At 42.1% G+C, this 20,969-nt stretch overlaps 1 protein-coding gene across 3 annotated transcripts; it reads left to right on the top strand.

The window, feature by feature from the left end:
* The first annotated feature begins 13,098 nt into the window (after positions 1–13,098).
* LOC133085380 (granzyme B-like) lies at positions 13,099–16,239 on the top strand. Of its 3 annotated transcripts, none has more exons than XM_061182412.1 (5): positions 13,099–13,174; positions 14,239–14,386; positions 14,847–14,982; positions 15,182–15,439; positions 16,096–16,239. In XM_061182412.1, exons 1-5 carry the CDS (start codon positions 13,114–13,116, stop codon positions 16,237–16,239), a joined length of 747 nt encoding a protein of 248 aa, XP_061038395.1. In that variant the 5' UTR covers positions 13,099–13,113. The 3 variants fall into 3 exon arrangements, with proteins under 3 accessions (XP_061038395.1, XP_061038393.1, XP_061038394.1); XM_061182410.1 differs by having other exon boundaries at positions 13,114–13,174; positions 15,182–15,247; XM_061182411.1 differs by lacking the exon at positions 15,182–15,439 and having other exon boundaries at positions 13,114–13,174.
* Positions 16,240–20,969: the final 4,730 nt, after the last annotated feature.

Below are 20,969 nucleotides of genomic sequence, written 5' to 3'. Positions count from 1 at the left end.
AATCTTCCAACAAACAAAAGTCCAGGACCAGATGGCTTCACAGGCAAATTCTATCAAATACTTACAGAAGAGCTAACACCCACCCTTCCCAAACTCTTCCAAAAACTTGCAGAGGAAGGAACACTCCCAAACTCATTCTATGAGGCCACCATCACCCTGATACCAAAACCAGACAAAGATACTACAAAAAAAGAAAATTACAGACCAATATCACTGATGAATATGGATGCAAAAATCCTCAACAAAATACTAGCAAAATGAATCCAACAACACATTAAAAGGATCATACACCGTGATCAAGTGGGACTTCTCCCAGGGATGCAAGGATTCTTCAATATATGCAAATCAATCAATGTGATACACCATGTTAACAAATTGAAGAATAAAAACCATATGATCATATCAGTAGATGCAGAAAAAGCTTTTGACACAATTCAACACCCATTTATGATAAAAACTCTCCAGAAAGTGGGCATAGAGGGAACCTACCTCAACATAATAAAGGCCATATACGACAAACCCACAGCAAACATCATTCTCAATGGTGAAAAACTGAAAGCATTTCCTCTAAGATCAGGAACAAGACAAGGATGTCCACTCTCACCACTATTATTCAACATAGTTTTGGAAGTCCTAGCCATGGCAGTCAGAGAGGAAAAAATAATAAAAGGAATACAAATTGGAAAAGAAGAAGTAAAGCTGTCACTGTTTGTAGATGACATGATACTATACATAGAGAACCCTAAAGATGCTACCAGAAAACTACTAAAGCTAATCCATGAATTTGGTAAAGTTGCAGGATACAAAATTAATGCACGGAAATCTCTTGCATTCCTATACACTAATGATGAAAAATCTGAAAGAGAAATTAAGGAAACTCCCATTTACTATTGCAACAAAAAGAATAAGATACCTAGGAATAAACCTACCTAAGGAGACAAAAGACCTGTATGCAGAAAACTATAAGACACTGATGAAAGAAATTAAAGATGATACAAACAGATGGAGAGATATACCATGTTCTTGGATTGGAAGGATCAACATTGTGAAAATGACTCTACTACCCAAAGCAATCTACAGATTCAATGCAATCCCAATCAAATTACCAATGGCATTTTTTACGGAACTAGAACAAAAAAATCTTAAAATTTGTATGGAGACAAAAAAGACCCTGAATAGCCAAAGCAGTCTTGAGGGAAAAAAACGGAGCTGGAGGAATCAGACTCCCTGACTTCAGAGTATACCATAAAGCTACAGTAGTCAAGACAATATGGTACTGGCACAAAAACAGAAACATAGATCGATGGAACAAGATAGAAAACCCAGAGATAAACCCACGCACCTATGGTCAACTAATCTATGACAAAGGAGGCAAGGATGTACAATGGAGAAAAGCCAGTCTCTTCAATAAGTGGTGCTGGGAAAACTGGACAGCTACATGTAAAATAATGAAATTAGAACACTCCTTAACACCATACACAAAAATAAACTCAAAATGGATTAAAGACCTAAATGTAAGGCCAGACACTATAAAACTCTTAGAGGAAAACATAGGAACAACACTCTTTGACATAAATCACAGCAAGATCTTTTTTGATCCACCTCCTAGAGTAATGGAAATAAAAACAAAAATAAACAAATGGGACCTAATGAAACTTCAACGCTTTTGCACAGCAAAGGAAACCATAAACAAGATGAAAAGACAACCCTCAGAATGGGAGAAAATATTTGCAAATGAATCAACGGACAAAGGATTAATCTCCAAAATATATAAACAGCTCATGCAGCTCAACATTAAAAAAACAAAGAACCCAATCCAAAACTGGGCAGAAGACCTAAATAGACATTTCTCCAAAGAAGACATACAGAGGTCCAAGAAGCACATGAAAAGGTGCTCAACATCACTAATTATTAGAGAAATGCAAATCAAAACTACAATGAGGTATCACCTCACACCAGTTAGAATGGACATCATCAGAAAATCTACAAACAACAAATGCTGGAGAGGGTGTGGAGAAAAGGGAACCCTCTTGCACTGTTGGTGGGAATGTAAATTGATACAGCCACTATGGAGAACTGTATGGAGGTTCCTTAAAAAACTAAAAATAGAATTACTATATGACCCAGCAATCCCACTACTGGGTATATACCCAGAGAAAACCATAATTCAAAAAGACACATGCACCCCAATGTTCATTGCAGCACTATTTACAATAGCCCGGTCATGGAAGCAACCTAAATGCCCATCGACAGATGAATGGATAAAGAAGTTGTGGTACATCTATACTATAGAATATCACTCAGCCATAAAAAGGAACGAAATTGAGTCATTTGTTGAGACGTGGATGTATCTAGAGTATGTCATACAGAGTGAAGTAAGTCAGAAAGAGAAAAGCAAATATCGTATACTAACGCATATATGTGGAATCTCGAAAAATGGTACAGATGAACTGGTTTGCAGGGCAGAAATTGAGACACAGATGTAGAGAACAAACGTATGGACACCAAGCGGGGAAAGCGGCGGGGGTTGTGGTGGGGGTGGTGGGATGAATTGGGAGATTGGGATTGACATGTATACACTAATGTGTATAAAATTGATGACTAATAAGAACCTGCTGTATAAAAAAATAAATAAAAGAAAATAAAAGAAAAAGAAAAAGTAAATAAATAAATAAAATTTTAAAAAAGGAAAAAATATATATTAACCAGCATTATGATGTTGGATATTATTCTTTCATTTGTTCAGTGGACTGATTAATCATACCTCCTTTTCCAGATATATGTTTTTATTATTACTTATTTTTACTTAGACACAGATTCTTAAAGTTACAAGTCCCAAATGGTTTTCACTACCTCTTAGTGTGGCTCCCTTTGGTCACATCTAGGAAGAAATTTGGTCTCTCCACTAAGGCTTTTTCCAGGTGGGGGTTCTTTCTTGGGAAGTTTCCTGTATGATGCTCTTCTCCACATGTGTCCACCTCAGTAAGCTTTCCTCTGCCTTATATTTGTGTTACTGTTTCTGGATTTGGGAGGGCTTTCTACACAGCCTTGGCCATTTGACTAGCCATTGAAGTTTAAAGAAAAATTTTCCCAAACTCCCTACATCCTCCCTCTTCAGCCTAATCAGCATATCATGTCAACATGGCTATATTCAGGACCTCAACCCAACTCTTGAATAATCAATCCAAATAGGGAGGGGGACAGAAATGAGGGTGGCAGGAAAGGGCAGGACCTGAGACTCTGAAGTTCCATGTCCTACTGTAACATCTCCTTCCTGTATGAGAAGCTGATACTAAAGCAAGGGAGTAGTTAGTGAAATTATGGGACCTCTAGCAATTCAGAGGGGAGTCACCTGGGCAGGGATGGACACAAAGCCCTGAAATTCTCCAGCTTAAAGACAACAGAAATGACACACACACACCATAGACACAGAGCAAATATATGTTCCATAGAGCTGTGCTCTGCTGACTCTGTCACTCCTCATCTTGTCTGATGGATCTGTCACTTTAGTCTTCAGACAACACCGAAAGCCATGAAAAATATTCTGAAACATTTCCCTGGTTTCTGTACTTACAGAGATTGAGCCAGTCTTCCCAGGGACAATTAGACAGAGATAAGGTAACAGAGACTTCAGTGACCACACAAAACAAGGAATATAGTCCTTGCAAAAATAGTTCGGAAAAGTCACTAGACAATGGATGACTGTATCACTCAACAAACAATACAAGCAATCCCTGGGGGATGGAGACAGTGCAATTCCCAGAGTACAGTATTGTATTCAAAATATCCTGTTTTTTTTAAATGAAAATATGCAAATACAAAGGAACAAGAAATTATGGTCCATTCACAGATGGAAATAAAGAACTTGACAGAAAACATTTTTGAGGAAACCTGGACATTGTTTACACCAGACACAGATTTTCAATTGACTGTCTTAAAAATACTCAAAGAGCTGAAAGAGACCATGAAAGGAACTAAAGCAAATCAGGAACAATATATGAAAATGTAGAGAATGTCATAAAGAGATAGAAATTATAGTTCTGGAACAGAAAAGTACAACAACTGAAATGTAAAATTCAATAGAGAATTTCAACAGTAGATCTGACCAGGCAGAAGAAAGAATCAATGAACTTGCAGGGAAAATAAAGTAACCCAGTATGAGGAGCAGAAAGGAAAAAATAATGAAGAAAAATGAACAGAGCCTAAGGGACCTATGAGATGATATCAAAAGTATCAACATATGCATTATGGGAGTCATAGAAGGAGAAGAAAGAAGAGTCCGAAAAAATACCTGAAGAAGTAATGGCCAAAAATATCCCAAATTTGATGAAACACAGGAATATGTGTATCAAAGAAGCTCAACAAACTCCAAGCAAGATAATCTCAAAGAGATCCACACTGAGACACACTACAACCAAACTGTCGAGAGCCAAAAACAAAGAGAAAATCTAGAAAGCAGCGAGAGAGAAGTGACTCATCATCGACAAGTGATTTTCAATGAGATTAATGGTCAATTTCTCATCAGCAACCACAGAGGCAGTGGGATGATATATTTAAAGTGCTGAAAGAAAAAACAAAAAACTGTCAACCAAGAAGTCTATATTGGGCAAAATTACCCTTCAAAAATGGAGAAATAAAATGTTCCCAGATAAACAAAAACTTTGGGAATTAATCATTAATTCCTGCCCTGTAGACCTGCCCTACAAGAAATGCTACAGGGGGGTCCTTCAAGTTGAAACCTAAGGACAAGAGATGGCAACTTGAAGCCAAATGAAGAAAAAAGATCTCTGGTAAAAATAACCATGTAGATAATTACAAAAGCTAGTAGTATTGTAATTTGGGCTTGTAACTTCTTTTTGTTTCTTGTAGGATTTAAAAGACAAATGCATAAAAAGAAATTATAACCTATGTTAATGGACAAATATGTAAAAAGATATAATTTGTGTCAATAACAAGATGGAGATGGAGCTGAATAGGAGCAGAATCAATGTATGTTGTTGAGGCTAAATTGGTATATATTCAAACTATATTGGTATAAATTTAGGGCATTAAATATGGTAACCATTAAGAAAGTAACTTTAAAATATACAGAAATGGAAATGAAGAGGTATTTTAAATAGTACAGTAGGAAAAAAAAAGGGATCAAACAAAATAGAAGGCAATATTGGAGGAATTGAGAAATAGAAAATATATAAAAACCAAATAGCAAAATGGAAGAAGTAAGCCTATCATTATCAGCAATCATTTTAATTTTAAGTGGATTAAACTAACCAATTAAAAGATAGAAATTGGAAGAATAAATTAAAAAATATGATTCAAGTCTATGCAGCTTTCAAGAGACTCCCTTTAAATACAAAGACAAAAATGTTGGAAATGAAAAAACAGAAAAAGATATTCTATGCAAATAGTAACCCAGAGGAAACTGGAGTGGTTATATCAATACCAGGTAAAATAGATTTTAAGTGAAAAATTGTTAAAAGAGACAAAGGACATTATATATTGACAAAAGGTCAATTCATTAAGAATACATAACACACCAAACATCAGAACTCCAAAATATATGAAGAAAACATTGAGATAATTGAGGAGTGAAATAGACAGTTTTATAAAAATAGTTGGAGACTTCAATACCTTACTTTCAATAGTAGATAGAACATCTATAAACCAATTAGAACAAACAGACATACAAAACACTCTGACAGCACCATGCTACAGGTACTTCTCAAGTGCATACAAAAAATTCTCTAGGATACACCATAGGTTAGGCCATAAAACATTTCTCAATACATTTTAAAAGATTAAAATAATACAAATTATCTTCTTCAACCACAATGGAATGAAGCTAGAAATCAATAACAGAAGGAAAACTGGAAAATTCACAAACATGGAAATACATGGAAATTAAACAACACAATCTTAAGTAACCAGTGGGTCTAAGAAAAAATTGCAAGAGAAATTAGAAAGTACTTTGAGACAAGTGAATATGAAAACACAACATACAAAATGTATAGGATGCAGTAAAAGCAATGCTCAGAGGAAAATATATAGCTATAAATGACTACATTAAAGAAGAAGAAAGATTTCTAATCAACAACACAAATTTAAGCCTAACAAAACTAAAAATAGATCAAACAACCCAAGCCAGCAAAAGGAAGGAAATAATAAAGATTAGAGCAAAATAATCAAAATAGAAAGGATCAACAAAACCAAAAGTTTGTTCTTTGAAAGATCAACAAATTTGACAAACTTTTAGCTAGACCAACAACAACAAAAAAAGAAGACTCATATTACGAAAATCAGAAATGAAAGAAGGGGACATTACTACCAACCTCAGAGAAATTAAAAGGATTATTAGAGAATGCTATCAACATTTCTACACCACCAAATTAAATAATCAAGATGAAATGAACAAATTCCTGGAAACACAGAAACTACCAAAACTGACTCAAGAAGAAATAAGAAATCTAACCAGACTTATGACAAGTAAAGAGATTGAATCAATAAACAAAAACCTGCTAAAAAAGAAAATCCCAGGACCAGATTTCTACACTGGTGAATTCTACAAAACATTTAAAGAAGAATTAACACCAATCTTACCCAGACTTGTTCCAAAAAATTAGAGGAGGGAACTCTTCCTAACACATTGTATAAGGCCAGAATCGCCCAGATACCAAGACCAAAGATACCAAAAGAAAAGAAAATTACAGACCAATATCCCTTATGAAAATAGATGCAAAAATCCTCAACAAGATACTATCAAATTGAATTCAACAGCACACTAAAAGGATTATACACCATGACCAAGTAGTCAACCCGTGTGGATGGGATGTTGTTCTGGGGTTATGAAAAAGTATTCAAACTAGAGAGAGCAGGTGGTTGCACAACACTTGGAATGCACTTAATGCCACTAAATTGTATTTAAAATAGCTAATTGTAGGTTATGTGAATTTCACCTCAATTTTAATAAAGGGTCACAACCTTGTATTTAGCATAATTCCCTTATGATTTTTAAAAATGCAGATATACACGAGAAAAAATGTTGGATCACACTTCAAGACATTAAAGATGATTATCAATGATTTATGGGAAATCAGGTATTTTTAATTATTTCTTTCTGCTTAAATTATTTTTTTAATTTTCCAACAATTTTAGAAATTAATTACATGTTAAAATTTTTAATAATTAGAGAAGAGAGACTATGGTGATATTGACTAATAGATATTTAGGAACGTGGGGGAAATGCTTAAGTTGCAGGGTTTAGTGAGGATAAAAGAAAATTACATTGTATATGTAATATGATCCCAAGTATTTTTTTTTTTAACATCTTTATTAGAGTATAATTGTTTTACAATGTTGTGTTAGTTTCTGCTGTATAACAAAGTGAATCAGCTATATGCATACATATGTTCCCATATCCCCTCCCTCTTGCGTCTCCCTCCCACCCTCCCTATCCCACCCCTCTAGGTGGCCACAAAGCACCGAGCTGATCTCCCCGTGTTATGCAGCTGCATCCCACTAGCTATCTATTTTACATTTGGTAGTGTATATATGTCCATGCCACTCTCTCACTTCATCCCAGCTTACCCATCCCACTCCCTGTGTGCTCAAGTACATTCTCTACTTCTGCATCTTTATTCCTGTCCTGCCCCTAGGTTCTTCAGAACAATTTTTCTTTTTTTTTTTAGATTCCATATATATGTGTTAGCATACAGTATTTGTTTTACTCTTTCTGACTTACTTAATTCTGTATGACAGACTCTAGGTCCATCCACCTCACTACAAATAACTCAATTTCATTTGTTTTTATGGCTGAGTAATATTCCATTGTATATATGTGCCACATCTTCTTTATCCATTCATCTGTCCATGGACACCTAGGTTGCCTCCATATCCTGGCTATTGTAAATAGAGCTGCAATGAACATTGTGGTACATGACTCTTTTTGAATTATGATTTTCTCAGGGTATATGGCTAGCAGTGGGATTGCTGGGTTGTATGGTAGTTCTATTTTTAGTTTTTTAAGGAACCACCATACTGTTCTCCATAGTGGCTGTATCAATTTACATTCCCACCAACAGTGCAAGAGGCTTCCCTTTTCTCCACATCCTCTCCAGCATTTATTGTTTGTAGACTTTTTGATGATGGCCATTCTGACTGGTATGAGGTGATACCTCATTGTAGTTTTGATTTGCATTTCTCTAATGATTAGTGATGCTGAGTATCCTTTCATGTGTTTGTTGGCAGTCTGTACATCTTCTTTCGAGAAATGTCTTTTTAGGTCTTCTGCCCAATTTTGGATTGGGTTGTTTGTTTTTTTGATATTGAGCTGCATGAGCTGCTTGTAAATTTTGGAGATTAATCCTTTGTCTGTTGCTTCATTTGCAAATATTTTTTCCCATTCTGAGGGTTGTCTTTTCATCTTGTTTATGGTTTCCTTTGCTGTGCAAACGCTTTTAAGTTTCATTAGGTCCCATTTACTTATTTTTGTTTTTATTTCCATTTCTCTAGGAGGTGGGTCAAAAAGGATCTTGCTGTGATTTATGTCATAGACTGTTTTGCCTATGTTTTCCTCTAAGAGTTTTATAGTGTCTGGCCTTACATTTAGGTCTTTAATCCATTTTGAGTTTATTTTTGTGTATGGTGTTAAGGAGTGTTCTAATTTCATTATTTTACATGTAGCTGTCCGGTTTTCCCAGCACCACTTACTGAAGAGGCTGTCTTTTCTCCATTGTATATTCTTGCTTCCTTTATCAAAAATAAGGTGACCATATGTGCATGGGTTTATCTCTGGGCTTTCTATCCTGTTCCATTGATCTATGTTTCTGTTTTTGTGCCAGTACCATACTCTCTTGATGACTGTAGCTTTGTAGTATAGTCTGAAGTCCAGGAGCCTGATTCCTCCAGGTCTGTTTTTCTTTCTTAAGATTGCTTTGGCTATTTGGGGTCTTTTGTGTTTCCATACAAATTGTGAATTTTCTGTTCTAGTTCTGTGGGAAATGCCATTTGTAGTTTGATAGGGATTGCACTGAATCTGTAGATTGCTTTGGGTAGTATAGTCATTTTCACAATGTTGATCCTTCCAATCCAAAAACATGGTATATCTCTCCATCTGTTTGTATCATCTTTAATTTCTTTCATCAGTGTCTTATAGTTTTCTGCATGCAGGTCTTTTGTCTCCTTAGGTAAGTTTATTCCTAGGTATTTTATTCTTTTTGTTGCAATGGTAAATGGGAATGTTTTCTTAATTTCTCTTTCAGATTTTTCATCATTAGTGTATAGGAATTGAAAAAATTTCTGTGCATTAATTTTGTATCCTGCTACTTTACCAAATTCATGGATCAGCTCTAGTAGTTTTCTGGTAGCGTCTTTAGGATTTTCTATGTATAGTATCATGTCATCTGCAAACAGTGACAGCTTTACTTCTTTTCCGATTTGGATTCCCTTAATTTCTTTTTCTTCTCTGATTGCTGTGGTTAAAACTTCCAAAACTATGTTCAATAATAGTGGTGAGAGTGGACAACCTTGTCTTGTTCCTGATCTTAGAGGAAATGGTTTCAGTTTTTCACCATTGAGAACGATGTTGGCTGTGGGTTTGTCATATATGACCTTTATTATGTTGAGGTAAGTTTGCTCTGTGTCTACTTTCTGGACGGTTTTTACCATAAATTGGTGTTGAATTTTGTCGAAAGCTTTTTCTGTATCTATTGAGATGATCATGTGGTTTTTCTCCTTCAATTTGTTAACATGGTTTATCACGTTGATTGATTTGCGTATATTGAAGAATCCTTGCATCCCTGGGAGAAGTCCCACTTGATCATGGTGTATGATCCTTTTAATGTGCTGTTGGATTCTGTTTGCTAGTATTTTGTTGAGGATTTTTGCATCTATGTTCATCAGTGATATTGGCCTGTAGTTTTCTTTCTCTGTGACATCTTTGTCTGGTTTTGGTATCAGGGTGATGGTGGCCTCATAGAATGAGTTTGGGAGTGTTCTTTCCCTTGCAACTTTTTGGAAGAGTTTGAGAAGGATGGGTGTTAACTCTTCTCTAAATGTTTGATAGAATTTGCCTGTGAAGCCATCTGGTCCTGGGCTTTTGTTTGTTGGAAGATTTTTAATGGCAGTTTCAATTTCAGTGCTTGTGATTGGTCTGTTCATATTTTCTATTTCTTCCTGGTTCTGTCTTGGAAGGTTGTGCTTTTTTAAGAATTTGTCCATTTCTTCCAGGTTGTCCATTTTATTAACATATAGTTGCTTGTAGTAATTTCTCATGATCCTATGTATTTCTGCAGTGTCCGTTGTTACTTCTCCTTTATCATTTCTAATTCTATTGATTTGAGTCTTCTCTGTTTTTCTCTTGATGGGTCTGGCTAATGGTTTATCAATTTTTTTTATCTTCTCAAAGAACCAGCTTTTAGTTTTATTGATCTTTGTTATTGTTTACTTCATTTCTTTTTCATTTATTTCTGATCTGATCTTTATGATTTCTTTCCTTCCGCTAACTGTGGGGGTTTTTGTTCTTCTTTCTCTAATTGCTTTAAGTGTAAAGTTAGGTTGCTTATTTGAGTTGTTCCTTGTTTCTTGAGGTAGGATTGTATTGCTATAAACTTCCCTCTTAGAATCGCTTTTGCTGCATCCTATAGGTTTTGGGTTGTCGTGTTTTCATTGTCATTTTTTCTAGGTATTTTTTTATTTCCTTGTTGATTTCTTCAGTGACCTCTTGGTTATTTAGTAGTGTATTGTTTAGCCTCCATATGTCTGTATTTTTTTCCAGATTTTTTCCTGTAACTGATATCTAGTCTCATAGCGTTGTGGTTGGAAAAGATACTTGATATGATTTCAATTTTCTTAAATTTACCAAGGCTTGATTTGTGACCCAAGATATGATCTGCCCTGGAGAATGTTCCATGAGCACTTCAGAAGAAAGTGTATTCTGTTGTTTTTGGAGGGAATGTCCTATAAATATCAATTAAGTCCATCTTGTTTAATGTATCATTTAAAGCTTGCATTTCCTTATTTATTTTCATTTTGGATGATCTGTCCATTGGTGAAAGTGGGGTGTTAAAGTCCCCTACTATGATTGTATTACTGTCAATTTCCCCTTATATGGCTGTTAGCACTTGCCTTATGTTTTGAGGTGCTCCTATGTTGGGTGCATAAATATTTACAATTGTTATATCTTCTTCTTGGATTGATCCCTTGATCATTATGTAGTGTCCTTCTTTGTCTCTTGTAATAGTCTTTATTTTAAAGTCTATTTTGTCTGATAGGAGAATTGCTACTCAAGCTTTCTTTTGATTTCCATTTGTATGGAATATCTTTTTCCATCCCCTCACTTTCAGTCTGTATGTGTCCCTAGGTCTGAAGTGGGTCTCTTGTAGACAGCATATATACGGGTCTTGTTTTTGTATCCATTCAGCCAGTCTATGTGCATGGGCTTTCTGTAGTTGTGACGAGCCGGGGCTACTCTTTGTTGTGGTGCGTGGGTTTCTCATTGCGGTGGGTTCTCTGTTGCAGAGCACGGGCTCTAGGCACACGGGCTTCAGTAGTTGCATCATGCGGGCTCAGTATTTGTGGCTCACAGGCTGTATAGCACAGGCTCAGTAGTTGTGGCGCACGGGCTTAGTTGCTCCGCAGCATGTGGGATCTTCCCAGACCAGGGCTCGAACCCGTGTCCCCTGCATTGGCAGGCGGATTCTTAACAACTGCGCCACCATGGAAGTCCCTCAAATTTTCTTAATAACATATACTACCACTAAAATAAAAAAAACTAATTTTATTTTTAAAATTTCTACCACTGGGCAAGCTAAGTTCAAAAAAGTAGAGGCTTGATAAATGTATTTGGTTTGATAAGGAGGATATTTACCCTGGAATTATGTCTTTTGATGCATAATATTCCTCATAGAAAAATTGTAAAGTACCAAAATGTAAAGATGGAACCTTAAATCACCAGACTCTAATCACTGAGAGATTCTTTGTTGTTCTTGAACAGAACTGGGCTTGGGCTATTTAGAAAGAATGGTCCTTCATTTCCATTTCAGCAAGATCATTAGCAGAGTTTGTTCAGCCAATGTCATCCTATAATGTGCCAGACCTGCTGTATCAGAAGTGTGGCCTTCTGCACACAGCACAGAGAATACTAAAAGGACAATTATTGGTCTTTGATCACCCAGCATGCTTTCCCACTTCACATGGTGTAGGCAACTTAGTAATTTGAACTTCCTTTGGCGAACCAGCCTTTTCTCTGTCTCAGTTCATGTGGTTTGGGTGAAACCGACCCCAGCCTATCCAAAGTAGGAGTGACCTAGGCTTAAATCATCCCTGGATTCAATTTCTAGGGTCAGAGTGATTCATGAATTTAGGCCAATAAATGCTAAGTGCAGAACGTTTGTTTCCAAACATTAACAAGAGAGATGGACTCTATCACTCTGAGCATTTGTAATTCAAACAAAAAAAGACGTTAAAAGTCCCCTAGAAAGGAAGTTAAGGTGACGAATGGGTGCCTATATAGATTTAGTACATGGTGGCCATGCTCTGTTATTGTCCTGTGCATCCCTCAACCACAGCCCTTCCCGAGTTGCACTCTGGTCACAGATGTTTCTTTCTCTTCCACCAGACAGTCAGCTCTCTAAGGGAAGGAGACATGTGCAGTATGTTTGGTCATAGCATAGAGAAGAGCCTAAACTCACATCTGCTAAAGAAATCATCCTGTAGACTTAGCAGCATAGAAATGAGGCCTTGGTGGTTCAACCACTGAGGACTCAGGTTTCTGGGCTCCAGGACCTCTACTGGTCAATACCACATCGTACGGTCCCCGCCCTGTATTCTTGGGTTCCTGCTCTAGGCTGGAACAAGTGGTCTGCTCTGAGTCATCATCTGTGGGTACCCGTGTGGTCACTGCATGTTTCTCACACAACCACCCAGAGAACGTCATCAGGTAGACGGAGTGGGGGTGAGGCAGCTTTCATAGAAAGCCTTCTAGGATGAAGCATCACAAAACCAGAGGGGAACAAGAGGTCACTGAGCCCACTTGCACCTCCTTCCTCTCCTGGGGGGCTAAAAAGAGAGCAAGGAGGAAGCACCAGCAGCTCCGACCTGGGCAGCCTTCCTGGTAAGATGCAGCCACTCCTGCTCCTGCTCCTGTTGGCCTTTTTACTGCCCCCCAGGGCAAAGGCAGGTGAGTGACCATCCCCACCCTCAGAGGCCCAACCTCTTACCCCAGTTGGCACCGATCACCTGCCTCTTCTGCACATCCCTTATCCATCTATCCACCGGGAACATTCTGAACACCAGCTCCCGTCCCACCTCATACCCCCAAGTATGATGCTGGATATGCCACCAGCAGGAGTGACAGAGCAAAGGCTGTTCTCAAGAAAAGCCAGTTGGTACTATCCCCTCCTCCAGCCCTACCTTTGCTGTGTGGAAAGTCGAACTTTCCTAGAAGTGATGGCAGAGGGTCGGAAACTGGAAAAGAGAAAATAATCAATTCCCCTGAAGAGGGCAGAGTGGGCCTGGCTTCTGCATCTAGGATGAGACAGCTGTTCCCTTAGCAACTGCTCAGCAGACCTCGGAGTTGGTGCTGTTGCCTTTGCTTAATCCCCAGGCTCCTCAGTCGCTTTCCCCAACTCTGCTTTTCTTCCTAAGCCATTCGTGGCTCCCCTCTTTCAAGCATGAAGCCACTGTTGGGCAGACCAGAACTTCTCTCCTTTCCAGAATCCCACCAGCATTGGTCCTACCAACAACCCCCTTCCAGAGGCCCATTGTGTGCATGTGTCGGTGGTGGGGGGGGGGGACAGGGGGGTGGTCATTCCTTCATGTAGCCAACAAATGCTTATTGGGCACTTACTACATGTCAGGCCCTGGGAAACAGGCTATGATGACATCTAGATCCCTACTCTAAAGTCCTGAGCACTGGAAAGCAAGGTTATCCTAGACATCACGGGATGACAGGGCCCTTAGAAACTCTTTGAAACAAAGCATAGTCAGGAGAGGAATGTTCCGAAGCCTCTAGGACTTTGCTGTACCTAAGACAGGTATGCTCACCTCCAACTATGTGTGGAAGACAGTTTCACAGACCCAGGCTGCTGCTCTTCCCTTTTCTAGAAGAGGATGTTGAGGCCCCTCACACCCCCAACCGCAGGCCAGGCTGGACCTGCAGTGCCCAGCAGTTCTGAGCATCAAGCCGATGCCTGCCAGGTGCAGTCAGTGGTTGCACACAAGCAGAACAGTCTTTTCCTTCAGGGGAGATCATCGGGGGCCATGAGGCCAAGCGCCACTCCCGCCCCTACATGGCGTTTCTTCAGATCTGGGACCAGGATGACCGAAAAAGGTGCGGTGGGTTCCTGATTCGAGAGGACTTTGTGCTGACAGCCGCTCACTGCTGGGGAAGGTGAGGAGCCGAAAGTAGCCCACACCCTCCTGAGAACCCCTGGCAGGGAGCCCTGCCTTTTTCTCCGGAAGCAACCAGGCTCCTAGGAACACTTGAGCTGGGAGGGCTCCTTAGAGGGTGAGAAAGAGGGCAGGGGGGAGGGGCAGGTCAGTGCCAGAGGCACTGCTGAAGTAAGAGAGACTAGAGATAGGGCATGCCTTGGTATCAGAATGCAAACTAATGCAATTTCACATGTTTTCCTGGGGCTAACTGAACCTTGGGAGCCACTGTGCCCTTACCAATGGCTCCAGAATCCGACCTTGGCTGCCAGGAAACAGAGGGCACAGGCAGCTCAGCCCCCGGGGCCCTCCTGTTGCCTGCATTTCCCCTCAGCTGCAGCCCTGCCCTGGTGTCACCTGCTCTGCATGGCTCCTGGGCTGTATCTCCTGTGACTCTATCTCCTGCTCTGCTCTCTGTGCAGCTCAGTCAACGTCACCCTGGGGGCCCACAACATCAAGGTTCGGGAGAGGACCCAGCAGGTCATCCCGGTGAGAAAAGCCATCCCCCACCCAGACTATAATAAAAAGAACTACTCCAATGACATCATGTTACTAAAGGTAAACCTCCTTGCTTCTCCTGCCCTCCTGGAAACAGATCATTTCCCCTCCCACCGCCACGCATCCCTTTCCTCCCTCCCATCTGGCTGCCTGACCAGTCCCTGTGGCTCAGGTGAGAGGGAAGACACTGCAGCATCATTGCCATGTCCAGGCCCGGGGACCACTGGCTGAGCTGGACTCTCTTGCCTCTTCCCATCAGCTGGAGAGAAAGGCCAAGCAGACTGCAGCCGTGAGACCCCTCAGCCTGCCCAGGGGCAAGGCCCGGGTGAAGCCAGGACAGGTGTGCAGTGTAGCCGGCTGGGGGCAGGTCGCTATGGGCACGTACTCAGACACACTGCAGGAGGTAAAGCTGACCATACAGAAGGATCAAGAGTGTGAATCCCACTTACACAATTATTACAACAACACCATTCAGCTGTGTGTGGGGGACCCAAAGGAAAACAAAGCTTCCTTTAAGGTGAGAATGACCACCTACCTTGCTTGGCTCTGGGGAGACGCGTGTTTGCAGAAGATCTGGGACCAGGGGACCCAAGCAGTGTGGGAACTGCCCCACCCTCTAAGCTGGGACCTTTCTCTCCAGGAAGAGAAGGGGGAACAGCCGGAGCTGGGAGTGCCTAGGGCCCCCGTACGCCTGCAAAAGACCTGTGGTGAATCTAAACCTGGTGCTCCTTCAAAGGGGGAATTTGCAACACACTGAGGCACAGGTGTTAGAAAACTGGGCTTCCTGAGTGTGTGGTAGTTAAAACCAGGTGCCTCCTCATTACTGGAACCCACGTGGCTTAATGAGCTCATCCTCCCTGATGAGTGTCAGCCCACCAACCTGCTTCCATGTCCTTGAACAGCAGCTTGGAGCCAACAGTCCCACAGCGTCTTGACAGAGAAAGGATCTGAGACCTGGGGGAGGAGGGGGAGCTGCCACCTGGTGAAGTGAAGTGGTGACAATGTCCAGGGTCAGGGCTTGGCAGCCGAGGGGACCAGGGGGTCCTGCCCTGCCCTCTGATCTCCTACCTGGAGGCCATGCAAGGTGGCCTCCCCCGAGAGGGGGCTTGGGATGGCAGGGGGGGCAGGACCAGGAGGAGACCTGGCTCATTCCTTCCCCTTCTCTGTCCTCAGGGGGACTCCGGGGGCCCTCTGGTGTGTAACAATGTGGCCCAGGGCATTGTCTCCTATGGACAAAAAAATGGGTCACCTCCACGGGCCTGCACCAAAGTCTCAAGTTTCCTGCCCTGGATAAAGAAAACCATGAAAACCCTCTGACTGCGGAACCAGACCTTCTTCCCTGGAGCTGATGCAGCATCACACTGGGGGGTTGGGGATATCAGCAGCTGAATAAATGTCTCTCAGCTGAGCAGGAAGGGCTGGTTTCTCGTTTACTCATTGACCCTTCTTCATAGGCACCCACTCTATATTTCGAAAGCCAACGACAAAATTTTGCTGTTTTCTGCTTCCACCTCTTCCCCCTCCCGCCATCTCTTCCCATAAACCCCATGCAAAGCTGTTACCCAGGCCGTGCATACCCACACCTGTCTTTCAGGGCCTGCCCTCCTGCCAGGGCTGAAGCTGAGTGCCATCAGGAGAAAACATGAACCTCTCTGGTCCTGGGGCTCAGGGTGAGCTTCTTGGCTCCTTGCCCTGTGTTACATGGCGGAGAGGAGGGGATCGCACCATGGGTCCTGGACACCAAGCAGGCACGGCCTGGGGCTGCAGCTCCAGGACAGAGCCCCACCACTGGGGAGGGGAGGCGCCTTCCTGAGCAGACGTTTCTGTCCCACAGCCAGGGAAGCTGGCGCAGAGCAGGGGTGGGTCTCTGGAGAAGCTCCTCATTCTCACCTAGGCTGGGTGTCCTCCCAGCCCTCCTCGGAGCTCACGGACCAGCTCTGCCTCCAGGCCCCAGGCTGCCGCTTGTCCCTCCCTGCTCACCACCACGAGTTCTCAGAGCCCACCGACTCCTGTGCCCTCCAGACAGCACTGATCTGCGCTGACCCCTTCCTCATCTCCTTCCCACCCAGGACACCCTGAGCACCCTGGGGTTCCAGCAGGGCATCACCACGGAGATGCCAACCCAACTCATGCCCTGGCAGAGAGGGGTATCAGAGGGACCAGGCCTGTGCTGGCACCAGGCAGGGCCCATGAGGGATGTCTCTCCAGAACCCTTGGCCCCATCTCTCTCCTGGGCAGGGCCAGCTCAATCCCCACATGCAGCCCAGTGCCCCCGATGTGTTCAGGGTCCACTGGCCACCTGGTCACTCAGTAGCCTGAGTCCCTCTCAGCCTGTCCCTTTAGTCACTGCTGGCCTCTAGGCTAAGATTCCCTGCTGGTTACCTGGGACCTTTTGAGTTAGAAAGGGCTCCTGTCTTTAGTAGGACTGAAAAGCACAATGTTTTTCATCAATCAACACACGCACTGATTGAGCACCTACTAAGTGCCAGACATTGGGGTTGTACAGTGGACATAAGATAGGTGTAACAGTGAAGAGCCAAATCTGACTACATGTTGGATCTGTTTCTTTTACTTTAACCTTTGCTTTCCGTTGCTTTTGTTCACTAAAAGGATACTGTCTATACACAATGGCCTGCCTCAGGGAACCCTGCCTCTCTGCCTGAATGTTAAACGAAAGTGCCTTTGTTCAGGGAAACATCCTGACCCTGTCCACCTTTGGATGGTTGCAAGAAAGAAGAAATTGGACTTCCCTGGTGGCACAATGGTTAAGAATCCACCTGCCAATGCAGGAGACACGGGTTCGAGCCCTGGTCCAGGAAGATCCCACATGCCACGGAGCAACTAAGCCCGTGCGCCACAACTACTGAGCCTGCGCTCTAGAGCCTGCAAGCCACAACTACTGAGCCCACGTGCCACAACTACTGAAGCCCGTGCACCTAGAGCCCATGCTCCACAACGAAGAGTAGCCCCCGCTCGCCACAACTAGAGAAAGCCTGCGTGCAGCAACGAAGACCCAACACAGCCAAAAATGAATGAATGAATGAAAATAAATAAATAAATAAATAAATAAATTTATTTTAAAAATAAAGAAAGAAGAAATTAGCACATCTCCTCCCAAAGGCTGGCCATTCCAGGGGACATTTGCCAATCTTATGGCCTTTTTACCTTACTTCTTCATCTCCTCTCCCATCTCTATTCTATAAAAGAAACTGGCATCCAAACCAAGATAAGATGGTTAGCTTTGAGACTTTAGTCGGCCATCTTCTCGGTCTGCCGGCTTTGCAAATAAAGTCCTATACCTTGCCTCAATACCTCGTCTCTGATTTATTGGCCCATCATGCAGCAAGCAGAGCAAACTTGGACTCGGTAACACAGGTTCTATCATCTGAGCGCAGGTGGAACTGACAGTGTTGACTTTCATCTGAATCTTTTATCTCTCTTCCCACCTTCACATGATTCCACCTGAGGGGCCTAGATCTCTTTATCTCTGTGGGAAACCCACAGGGATAAAGCATTTGTGTTTATTTTTATTGCAGGTTACACTCTGTAGAAGTGTTATTACATGTGACTCTAGAACAAGCCATTTGTTTTCTAGATGTGAAGATCCCACTCTGCTCACTGGAGCATCCTTGTCCCCTAGGGGAGAGGGTAGCAGGGAGGGAGGAAGAAGGAACAAGGGCAACCTTATTTCTTTTACTCTAAAAGTAGCAGGTAGGAATGTCATTGCACACATTCAGATGGTAGGAAAACCCATAGGAAGTATTTGTTTGAAGGCAGTCAGAATCTGAGTCTACACGCTCATCCTGTTGGATGGACCAAAAACATGATCCCTGTCATGACTGCAAGCTCCTGCCTGTGCAGATGAAACTGGAATCAGGGAGGCCCCTGTGGTCTGGACAAATGGAGAAACCTCTCTGCTCTTTAGGCCATCACGGTTACTGCTGCATCCACACAGTCCAAGACGACCTAGACTTTTCAGACTTAGGAAGGAAAGCCTTGGAGGCCACCATGTAGAGTATGTGATTTTTTATTGAGCAAGGATCTCCCTGTGCTGGGCTCACCTCGCCAGACACTCCCAGCAGCCATTCATCCAAGGTCTTGCACTGCTATGCAGCACTGCCTGGGAGGTGAGCGTCAGTTCTAGCTCTGTGATGGTGCCATCCTGCCCCCAAAACACACCATGCTCCTCTGCGGCATGGGGTCAATACTCTGGGATCATGTAACCCTCAAAAGCATGCCGTTTCCCATCTTTTTGTGCACAAAGCATGCAGCAACGTAATCTCCTAATGACCTTGGCACTTTTACAAAGGAAGAGCAGTGATGTCACACAGCTTCTGATTTAGAGCTGAAAAAACCCCTAAAACATACTAAGGACCTGGCTCCTTGATTGAAAAAGACAAAAAGGAAAATGTAGAAATAAAACAAAAATAGCATTTTAAGAAGTTGCCCAGCCACATACGTGTTCAGCTCAAGTATTACATTTATTTTGAGGAAATGGTTTTATGATTTAAAACAGGTTTAAGAATCTTTGTTGCAGACCCTCATTCTCCTTTGAGAGATGAGGGAGACAAAGTCCCAGGAGGGGGTAGTGACTGACTGGAGGCACCACAGAGTTAGGACAGAGCCTGGACTGAGCCAGGTTCCCTGACAGCCAAGCCAGCAAGAGGCCTTCCATGTTTTCTAACCCCTGCCCTTGTGATGACTTCCTGGCATCCCTGGACAAGACATGAGCCTCTGCTCAGACACCTACCTCCCCAGAGAGCAAGCCTCTGGGCTCCCGTGGCAGCCATTCTCTGACAAGTATTCAAAACACCTTCCTGGTGAGCTGGTCTGTCTGCTCATGGGCACACGTGGATGGAGGCAGGTAAGTACCTGAATCATGCTGATTCCTTCAAATCTTCTTATCCTTAGAAGTATCCTCTGTCCCCCACCTTCAAGGAAACAATTCTTGCCTTGCGTAAAGATCTCTGTAATGGAAATAAAAAATGAAATGCAGTAAAACATCTCCGCAATGACCTCTAACGAAATGCCTCTACTCACCAAGACCCTCTCCCATCACCCCTCCTGCCCTCCAGACCCACAAGAAGACTCAGGTCCCAGTGTGGTTGGAGAGAGAACTGCCAAGCCAGCTCTGGGGCGAGAGACCTAAAGGGATGCAAGTTCTTGCTAATTTCTCTTGGGAATGTGCATTGGAACAGGGATGGCTCTGCCTTCCCTGCCCATGACCATACTTCTGCCAATAGCACTCACTGTAGACTTGCAGAATTTCCAGGGTTTATTTCCTGTCTTGCTTTCCCACACAATACCCTTTTGGCCAACAAACACATTTCACTATGAAAAAAGTTCAGCAAAAGTTTCCTTTCTTTCCAGAGGCATATTGCTAGACTACATTTCTTATTCAGAGTCAAGAGGCTCAATGAACATGTGTTAATCAGGTAAGACAAAGAAAATCACATCTAAGCATGTAATAGTCAAATTAATGAAAATCAAAGATAAAGAGAAACAGTTGACCATAGGCAGAGGGGAAAAGAAGATACATTACTTGAGGGGAAACAAGAATCACAACGAGCTTCTTGTCAGAAATAATGGAAGTCAGAAGGCAGGGAAATAACATTTTTAAATGATTGAAAGAAAAAAATAGGCAACCTATTTCTGGAATTCAACCTAGAATTCTATGTCTAGAGAAAATATTGTTCAAAAATGAAGACAAAATATAGACATTTTCAGAAAAACAAAGGTAAGAGAATTTGTTGCCATCAGACCTGCACTGCAAGAAATACTAAAAGAAGTCTTCAGGCTGAAGGGAGATGATTCCCCCATTTGCAAGCAGGAAGGGAAAAACAAAAATAAAAGTGTAAAATGTGGACTCAAGATGGTGAAGTAGGAAGACCCCGAGCTCACCTGCCCCCAAGAACACATCAAAACTACAACTAAATATAGAGCAACTCTTGCTGAGAATAACCTGAAGAATATAAGAATAGCTCTTCTACAAGCAAGGCTATTAAAGCACACATACACACACACAGGGAGTCTGAGAAGAGGAGGAG

This window comes from Eubalaena glacialis, chromosome 2 (genome assembly GCF_028564815.1).
Source record: "Eubalaena glacialis isolate mEubGla1 chromosome 2, mEubGla1.1.hap2.+ XY, whole genome shotgun sequence".
Classification (NCBI taxonomy): domain Eukaryota; kingdom Metazoa; phylum Chordata; class Mammalia; order Artiodactyla; family Balaenidae; genus Eubalaena; species Eubalaena glacialis.
Note: the sequence above shows the minus strand (reverse complement) of the source record. Positions and strands in the feature narration are given on the sequence as shown.